Source organism: Mustela nigripes, chromosome 7, assembly GCF_022355385.1.
Source record: "Mustela nigripes isolate SB6536 chromosome 7, MUSNIG.SB6536, whole genome shotgun sequence".
NCBI classification, from domain to species: Eukaryota; Metazoa; Chordata; class Mammalia; order Carnivora; family Mustelidae; genus Mustela; species Mustela nigripes.
This window is the reverse complement of record NC_081563.1, coordinates 1,774,625-1,783,992: the sequence shown is the minus strand read 5'-3', so window position 1 is coordinate 1,783,992 and position 9,368 is coordinate 1,774,625. Positions and strand designations below refer to the sequence as shown.

The 9,368-nt window shown below is 54.3% G+C and overlaps 1 protein-coding gene across 2 annotated transcripts in view; it reads left to right on the top strand.

Annotated features, from left to right (window-relative positions):
* Positions 1 to 343: 343 nt before the first annotated feature.
* RNASEH1 (ribonuclease H1) overlaps positions 344 to 9,368 on the top strand; it is a 16,067-nt gene continuing 7,042 nt past the window's right edge. The window contains exons 1-7 of one of the 2 annotated variants that reach the window (XM_059405092.1): positions 344 to 578; positions 1,300 to 1,415; positions 4,723 to 4,881; positions 5,440 to 5,539; positions 6,726 to 6,780; positions 7,118 to 7,202; positions 7,776 to 7,900. In XM_059405092.1, coding sequence (XP_059261075.1) covers positions 448 to 578; positions 1,300 to 1,415; positions 4,723 to 4,881; positions 5,440 to 5,539; positions 6,726 to 6,780; positions 7,118 to 7,202; positions 7,776 to 7,900 — 771 coding nt within the window. In that variant the 5' untranslated portion in view covers positions 344 to 447. Of the gene's footprint in view, positions 579 to 1,299; positions 1,416 to 1,473; positions 3,015 to 4,722; positions 4,882 to 5,439; positions 5,540 to 6,725; positions 6,781 to 7,117; positions 7,203 to 7,775; positions 7,901 to 9,368 lie in introns of those variants that run through there. The other variant, XM_059405090.1, reaches the window with a different exon arrangement.

The following is a 9,368-nucleotide window of genomic DNA, read 5'->3' as shown; positions in this document are numbered from 1 at the left end:
TCTTCCGTCGCCGGTGCCAGTCCTCCGGCCACGACGGCAGTTAGGAGGAAAGCCACCCGCTCCTTCAGCTGCACAGCCCGGACTGCGCGGAGCGACCGGGACCGGCCGGCAAGCCGCCGCGGGGCGCGGAGCGGCGGGCGCAGGAGCCTCCAGCCGGCCCGCCCTCCCACCCCGCCCCGACCACGCCCCTCACCGCCCCGCCCACCCCACCTTAGTCCCCACCCACCCCCGTAGATCCCACCCCTTCCGGGACCGCCCAGACCGGGCTTTGTCCCTGACTTCCGGGAAACTGAGCCGAGAACGCCCCCGGCCCTAGTCTCTCCGCCCCCCGGCCCCGCCCCGCAGGGGGTCGCGCGTCATCTCTCCGCGCCGTCGCCGGAAGTTGGGTCTGGTGGTGGAGGCGCGAGCGGCGAAGCGAAGCGGCGGGGCGATGGCCGGCTGTGGGCCATGACCCGGCTTCTGGGCGCGGCGCGCAGGGTTGCTTTGGCCGCGGTGCGCGGCAGCCCCGGCGGCCGCAGCGGCCTCAGCATGTTTTATGCCGTGAGGAGGGGCCGCAAGGCCGGGGTCTTCCAGACCTGGTGAGTGGGCCGCGCTCTCCGAGGCCGAGCCGGGGCGGCCGCGGGCGGCTCTCGGGACTGGCCCCGGGCTGCGGCCTGCGGCCTGGGCTGGAGCGCCCGGGAGCCCCGCCGCCGCCGGCCTCCGCGGACGTGGGCGCGCCGGTCCCGGCCGCGGGCCCCGACGCGGTTTCGCTGTGGGCGGCGTGGGAAAGGCCACCTGGAGCCCGCGCGCCCGGCCCCGCTGACCCTGTCCGCGTGCGTCCGGGGACGTTCCCCGGCGGCCGCACGTCGTCCGCCTGCGGCCGCGCCTGGCCTGCCCCTCGGGGTCCTTGGAAAGGTCGCCTTTCCCGGGCCAAGCTCGGATCCCCGGCACGGCCCTTGGAGCCGGGTTGGCGCCGTGCGGGGGTCGCCGCTGCGTCGGGGCCGCCGCGCTCGGGAGGGGCCCGGGGTCGCGCTCCTGCGTTGGGGCGGACGAGCGGAGGCGCCGCGGACGCGTCCGGGAAGGGTTAACGGGGCCCGTCTTCAGACCCGGCCCGGCCCAGCGCTTCTGGGGCGTTTGGAGACGGAGCCCCGGACGCGCGGGCGTCGGTCGGCCGGCGCAGGGCGCCCAGGGCGCGGGCGGCGCCGGGACCGGAGTGCAGGCCCCGCGGCGCGGGCAGCGCAGCGCGGGTCGCGCGGTCCCGACCCGGGAGGGGCCGGCGGGGCCGGGAGGGGCGGGCGGTAACGCGGCGCTCTGTTGCAGGAGCGAGTGCCGGGCGCAGGTGGACCGCTTCCCGGCCGCGCGCTTTAAGAAGTTTGCCACGGAGGAGGAGGCCTGGGCCTTCGTCGGGCGGCCCGCCGGCCCGGGCGGCGCGGAAGGTAGCGTGTGCGCTCGTGTCCGCGGCCTCGCGCAGCCGGGCCGTCTCGGCAGCCCGCGGGAACCGCGTCTCGGCGGGGCGGCCGCAGAGCACCTGGGCTTAGCGGCGTCGGCTGGAGCGGCGCTGCGGACGGCCGGGAGGCGGGGGCTCCTCCGCGCGGGGCTTCCTGGACTTCATCTTTAAGTGTGTCCTTTAGCATTTTGTTTATGATTTGTCCGCGCGCGCAGGCGGGGACGGGGCAGGCCGGGGAGAAGCGGGCCCGGCCGAGCGGGGCCTCCATGCCCCGCGACCCGAGCCGGGGCCGCTGCTCAACCCCTCAGCCACCAGGCGCCCCTACTTCTGCCTTTCAGGAAGGACTTGTTCGGTTGCCGACCGAGTGGGCTGCGGGGCTCCGGGGGGCGTATCTGTTCCCCGGCCCGCGCGGCTCGGTGCGGGGGTTCCTGAGACCGGCTTCACCCGCCGAGTCTCCCGCGCTGGCGCGTGTTGCACAAGGAACAGGTCGTCAGTCCAGCCTCGGTGTAAGGAGCATCGCGTGTGCAGAACCAGGGCTGATGCTTGGGAGCACAAAAGTTTAGAATATAATTGTCCTTTGAACAACACGAGCTTGAGCTGCGCGAGGAAACTTGTATGTGGACTTCATTGTGTCACGTTTGTCATAAAATACACATTTATCATAAATTCTCCTTAGGATTCTTTTTTTTTTTTTAAGATTTTGTTTGTTTGTCAAGGACAGAGAAAGAGCCCAAGCGGGGACGGGGCAGGCAGGGGAGAAGCGGGCTCCCTGCGGAGCGAGGAGTCGGGTGTGGGATTCGATCCGAGGACTGCGGATCCGACCTGAGCCAGAAGCAGACCCCGCCGACCGAGCCGCCCACGTGTTCTTCCTCAGGGTTTTCCTAACGTTTTCTTTTTGAAAGCATTTTATTTATTGCGAGAGAGAGTACAGTCGTGAGCAGGGGGAGGAGCAGAGGAAGGAGGAGAGGCAGACGCCCTGCCGAGCAGGGAGCCCCGCGCCCGGGATCTCGACTCCAGGCAGACGCCTCGTCCACCGGGCCACCGCGGCGCCCCTTGCTGACATCGCCTGTTCTCTGGTACTTTGTTGTGAGACGGCGGCATGTGAGACACACACGTGTGAGTCCGCTGTTCACAGCGGCCCTCCCAGGTAACAGTAGGCTACCAGTAGCCGCTGAGTGTTTGAGGAGTCACAGATTATACCGATTTTCAACTGGGCGGGCCTTCAGACCCCCAGGTTCGGGGGTAAATTGTCTCATTAGCTTGACTCACAGATTTTTTTACTAGTGGATTGAGAAGAGAGACGAGTTTGAATCCATGTTTGTCGGCCAGACACTCCACAGTCCCTCTGAGATGCGCCGGCTCTGGACAGCGGCTCCTTCGGAGGCCGTGACAGTGGTGGTCAGAGAGGAGTCGCGTTTAGGAATCCACCCTGCGCGACCAGGCGGGGCAGAAGCAGGGCGGAACCTCACTCACTGTGATCTGCTTCACCCTCTGTCTGCCCAGCAGCTTCGAAGGAAGTTGCGCTGTGGCTGTTACCGTTTTCTGCCCCGGTGGAGAGGTCGGTTTGGGACAGAAAACAAATGCGCAAGTATGGTTCTTGTCTCGGCTGGGTTCTCAATGCTTCCTTCTCACTGCTCTTTTGCCTTAACCACTCAGTCTTTCATTCATACTTCAGTTCTTGCACCAGAAGTAAGTTTCTGTTTATCAGGTGCTCTCAGTCCTAAGGCGAGACAGTTCTTTATGAATCCTCTTTCTGAAAGCTCAGAGATCTCCACGTTAGTGACTTACATATGTGAATTGGGATTGAACATCTTTCACCTTCCAAACTGGGTCAAAGCAAAAGTGGTAGCCCCTTTCCCAAATTTTCTCTTAATGTGACATATATTTTTAATTTGGGATTCTTGAGCTATTTGGCGGTTACCATGATTTTTGTAAATTGATTTGGGGTTAACTTAATCCAATTTTGTGAAGGGAAAATTATCTGACGAAATGGGCTCCTTTTCTTTCAGAGTCTTGTCTGTCCTTTAAAAACTTGGATTCCGATTTAACTTTCTATGTTATTACAAATAAAATCAATATTTGTATTGGCATTAAACTTCTACAAAATTACCCTTTGATTTGTACTTGTGTTTTGGGGTTTACTTACGTAGAGTCCCTAGAGGAATATTTTTCTTTCGAGAGTTTGTTTATTTGAGATAGAGCGAGAGTGAGAGAAAGAGCAAAGCAGGGGGAGCTGCGGGGAGAGGGAGACGCGGACTCCCCACTGAGCAGGGAGCCGGGTGCCGGGCTAGGTCCCTGCACTCAGGTCTGTGACCTGAGCCGACTGAGCCACTCAGGCGCCCCCCCCAGAGGAATATTTTAAAGGTAAATACCGCAGAGTGGAGACCCAAACGTTGCCCTCCATAGTGGCTCCGGTCAGATTTTGCCTAGATAACCTGTGGCAGTCTTCTGCCAGGTGTGGGTGGAGAAGCTACTGCAGGCAGGACGTTCTGGCTCGGACACGTGCTAAGGGTTCTGTCAACACTGGAGCCCCATTTCTCCGTCCCTGCTTTAGGGATGAGCTTAAAATGAATTCTGTAGTGTGGGGCTTGGTGGTGGTTTTGCAGACAAGCTTGGCTGCTGCTTCTGTGCCTCTGTTCCCACTCCATAAAATGAGAATGTAGGAAACGCTGCTCCCACACAACCTGAGGGAGAGTGTGAGAAGCCTCTGGGATTAAGCCTGCATCCCATGGCTGGGCTCCTGAAGGAAAGCTCTGTAGCCGCCGCCCTGAAGGGGCCCGGTCCCTCCTGCTGTTGGGCTTCTGCTTCCTGTTGTCAGTGTGGCCCACTGTCTCCTGACTTAAGGTCCAGTTACCCATGACCTCTCAGCTTTCCTGGAGGTTCTCAACTTGGCATTGATGGGGTTGACGTACCTAGAGTAATCCCATCTACAAAATTCGAGTCCTTGTTTTCTTTCTGGGGACAGAGTCCCTCAGGTAGTCAAACGGCCCACCATCCCGGTGGGATTCAAACCTTTGCTCTCTCTACTATCTCAAAACCAGGTTTCTGCTTTAACAGAGATGTTGCTCCTCTGTTCCTATCGCCTTGTCGAGCTTAGGGAAACTTTAGAGTAATCTCATAGGACTTGAAAATCTGACACGGTATGGACTGTCCTAAGCGATTTCCTCTTTGTAGGGCCGCAGAGCATACTTAAGTCTGATTTAGTGATACTAAGTCACATACTGAATTTCTGGATTGTTAAGCATTTCGTGTTATGTTCGTTTTTTCCTGCTTTTTGAGTAGACTTGATCTTTCAGGGACAGAAGATAAGCATGAACAAGAATCACAAGTGAAAGCCAACAAGCGACTCCGTGAGCCCTCGGATGGAGATGAAAATGCAGAGCCCTGTGCAAAGCAGACAAGACAGACCACGGGATCCGTGCCTTTGGTTGACAAAAGCACATTTTCTTACATGGGTATTTATCTTGGATTTTTTAGTTTTCCATATAATAATCATGACTCCAAGGTGCCCCTGAGCCTCTGTCTTGATGGAACAAAGCAAACACGGGATTGTAGTTTATTAGAGACAAATATACTGAGAAAAAAAAAAAATCAGACCAACACTTGTCAGAGGACTAGACCTTCTGGGGGACAGGTCATTATCATGCGAAGACACTACTTGTTTGCAAAGATGGCTCCGGCGGGGAGTGAGTGTGGGGAGAGGGATGGCGACACTGTTCTGACCTCTGTAGTGGGAAATGCAACAGCAGCAGGTTCTGAGTTCACAAAAGGCCTGCCTTTACCTTTAATTTACCTTTAAATTGCCATATCCAAGATAGGAGGGCATGCTAATCAAAAGGTGTTGAGGGCCCCTTTTATAAGGGACTGATCCTGTTTTTCTAGATAGAGAATATAGATCACATTGTGCATACTCTCTCAGTTAAAATGTGAATTCAAGCTTAGTGAATTTGTTAAATGAATCTCAGTTTTTTGTGCTTTGGTTCCAGTGCCACTCATGAAACTCCCTCTTTTAGGAGAATTTGTTGTCGTCTACACTGATGGCTGCTGCTCCAGTAACGGGCGGAGGAGGGCACGAGCAGGCATCGGTGTTTACTGGGGGCCCGGCCATCCTTTGTGAGTAAACAAAAAAGGCTTCAAGTCTAAGTGAATCATAGTCTAAAACTTGGCAAGGAGTGACACGAGATCTGCTGATTATTTGGTTAGCTTTGGCAGAGGTTGCAAAGGAGCAAGCTTTGGTTCATGTCGACACTGATAGCTTGTTCTTCAGAATGTAAATTACCTCAGCATGGCTTTCTTCACCCTGAATCTAGGGGAGTTTCTGTGTCTTGCTGATGACATCTTCTACCAAAATGACTTCCCTGCCCCGTAGGAGAGTCACACGCCTCCTGCGGGATGGTTCTGGCAAGGATGTCCAAGGTTGCCAGTCTTGGAACCTGTCATGTTCCCAAGACTCTTCTGAGGACGTGTGAGCTTAGAGGTGCCCTCTAGTTTTTCACAAGGCACAAGCTCAGGGGGATGCAAAGCGTGATCATTCAGAAACCCTGGGCAGCCCTAAGATTCAGTGTAAAAGACGAATTTGAGCCTGTGAAGTAGCCACATCAGCTCTGAGCTTTGTCTCCAGCATTTCCAGGTCCCCACAGCAGTGTTGGGCATAATGGAGTATAAACTGTTGAGTAAGACTTTATATTTCTCTCGACTTGTGGTCTATAGAGTTTTTTCCCTTTGAGATCTCATTTTAGCTGCAAACCCTCTAAGAAGCAACCAGCTTGTGTGGCACTGAGTGTCTGTGGGCTTAGTGCTCACCCAGGACCCCACACTAATGAATTGCAGGGCCAGAAAGAAAACTTTGCTTCTGATTTCTGGCCCAGTATTCTTCACAAGACCATACCTTGGTGCTTTTCCATAAAATGCTAGTACTCTTGGTTTGGTGTTTTGTTTTGTTTTGTTTTTTAAAGATTTTATTTATTTATTTGACAGAGAGAAATCACAAGTAGATGGAGAGGCAGGCAGAGAGAGAGAGAGAGAGGGAAGCAGACTCCCTGCTGAGCAGAGAGCCCGATGCGGGACTCGATCCCAGGACCCTGAGATCATGACCTGAGCCGAAGGCAGCGGCTTGACCCACTGAGCTACCCAGGCGCCCCTCTTGGTTTGGTTTTTAAAGGCTGTATATTTGTATGATGCTTTCATATGTCAAAAAAAAATGTATCAAGCCTGTCCTCCATTGAGAGGCTTAAGGAATCCCTTTGGGAATTAGCTTTTTTAATTGATTTCATTTTCCTTTGTATTGTTTTGCAACCAGGAACATAGGCATTAGGCTTCCTGGACGGCAGACCAACCAAAGAGCAGAAATTCATGTAAGTTGTCGGACACATTTCCCACTGAGAGTAAGACCATCGTAGCAGCGATCCGCGTACACTGTGTGCGCACAGGATACTCAAAGTCCAGAAGAAACTTGGTTTGGGGTTACTAGTGACTCTGATGGATAGGAATTTTCCAGAAAAGTTTTAAAAGCTATTTCCCATAGATGCACAAACAGAACCATATGTGTGGCATTATTTCACGCAGAGCGCATAATCATTACACTTAGCACAGAAAAAGAAGGAATGTTTAAATAGCGAAGTGATTTTGAACTTCAGTAATGTTGAAAATCGGACAACTTCTGTAGCATGATGACTGACCTCTTTCTTTAAGGCAGCCTGCAAAGCCATCGAGCAGGCAAAGGCTCAAAACATCAAGAAGCTGGTTCTGTATACGGACAGTATGTTTACTATAAATGGTAAGTTTCTACATTTTACTTCTGGTGTTTCCTGGTAAACATGAAGGGAAACAGGTATTTCCTTCTCCTGTGGGAGGTGTATCAGGGCAGGACCCAAATGGTGAATGAAGACAACCATTGGTTTGTCCGGTATAAAGAGAAAACCGGGGATTCTGGAGCCCAGATCTGCTGCTCTGGAGTTTGCCACATTAGACATGTCTTCGCCAGGCTCCTAGGATAGGGCAGCGGGTAGCTGTGTCTCTGCTTTTGTAGTCCTTCGAGTGTAAACACGCGTAAGTAAGTGAAGGTGGCGTGCTGACGGCTCCTTTGAGAAATAATCATGTTTAGGACGCGGGGAGGGGGTTGAAGAAGCAGAGCGGTGTCCTCTTAAGCTGGGAGCTGTGGGTCAGCACCAGTCCAGGCCGAGGGGTAAGCAGAGGAGTGTGCCGGGCGTGTGCCCCCGGAGTCCAGCCCGTGTGGGCCAGCGGCAGGTCCATGCCCCTGCGGAGACGAGTAGAGCAGGTGGAAGGGGGAAGTGTAGGGAGGAAGAGACCGGGACAGGCGAGCTCAGCGGACTGCGTGCGTTTCCTGTAGGCATCACTAACTGGGTTCAAGGCTGGAAGAAGAACGGGTGGAAGACGAGCACGGGGAAGGAGGTGATCAACCGGGAGGACTTCGTGGCGCTGGAGCAGCTCGCCCAGGGCATGGACATCCAGTGGGTGCGTGTTGTCGGACCGGTCCTCTTACGTGGCTGTGAGGACCAGACGCTCGGGTGAGACAAGGCGGGGGTGGCAGCAGAGAGAGAACCCTAAGCAGGCCCTACGCTCCGTGTGGAGCCCGACGGGGGCTCGGTCTCGCAGCCCTGAGATCATGACCTGAGCCGAAATCAAGAGTTGGACATTTAACTGCCTGAGCCACCCAGGTGTCTAGGACCAAATATTCGGAGTTAACTGGGGAGACTAGTACTGTCTGTAGGTGATTTAATGACTTAAAGTTTACATAACATTAATACCATAGCGTGTGTTAGAAATTGCAACATATTTGGGTCTTGATCATCCTGCAAGTGACGCTGCTTGTTATTGCTGTGATTGTGTGTAGAACACACTGCTCGGGCCGCGTGACTGAGGGGGGTTCAGTGTCCTCTTGTTGTCTCGGCAGTGCTTGGGAGGGCCTCGTCTGGGCGCATGTCATGTTGCAGGACTTTTTTCCTTCGGTGCCTGCAGTTGTGGTCATGCTGCTTGGAAGAATGAAGACGTAGGCCAGATGAAGAGTGCTGGGCAGCCAAGCAAAGTTCAGAGTGACGGACAGTACGACGCTCCCAAAGAGGGAGGGGACCAGCGTTTCTAAGTCCAGGGGGTTTCTGGGCTTGTCGGGAGGCTGTTTTAATCTGATTGACACTCCCTGTGCCTGTCGCCCAATCAAGTTTTTGTCATCAGCGTGGGAAAGGGTGGAGGGCTCTTTCCAGAGCGGTGTAAAGTCCTTTTCACGCTTGTTTCCTCTTGGTTCGGTGGTCGGGAGGACGCTTGGCCCTACCTGCCTTTCTTCCCACTACCCTTCATGAACCTCATCACTGTTAAAGTGCCTTGGTGAGAGTCAGCCTGTTGGTTTCTTTAGAATCAGCCATAATGTCAAAATAAAACTAATTTATAAGGTATTTTGTTCAAAATAAAGTGTGATAAGACTTTAGGGACATGACTTTTTTTCCAAAACGGAAATATTTTTCTTATTAATAGATAGTTTTTATTTTATTTTTATTTTTATTTCTTTTTAAAGATTTTTTTTTTATTTATATGACAGAGAGACAGCGAGAGAGGGAACATGAGCAGGGGGAGTGGAAGAGGGAGAAGCAGGCTTCCCGCCCAGCAGGGAGCCCAACGCTGGGCTCAATCCCAGGACCCCAGGATCATGACCCGAGCCGAAGGCAGAGGCTGAACTAACTGAGCCATCCAGGCTCCCCAATAGATAGTTTTTATTAAAACTGTTTTTTCAGGGGCGCCTGGGTGGCTCAGTGGGTTCAGCCTCTGCCTTTGGCTCGGGTCATGATCTCAGGGTCCTGGGATTGAGCCCCACATCCCGGCCCTCTGCTCAGCAGGGAGCCTGCTTCCCACCCACCCCCCGCCCCTGCCCTGCCTGCTGCTCTGCCAACTTGTGATCTCTCTCTGTCAAATAAATTTAAAAAAAAAAAAA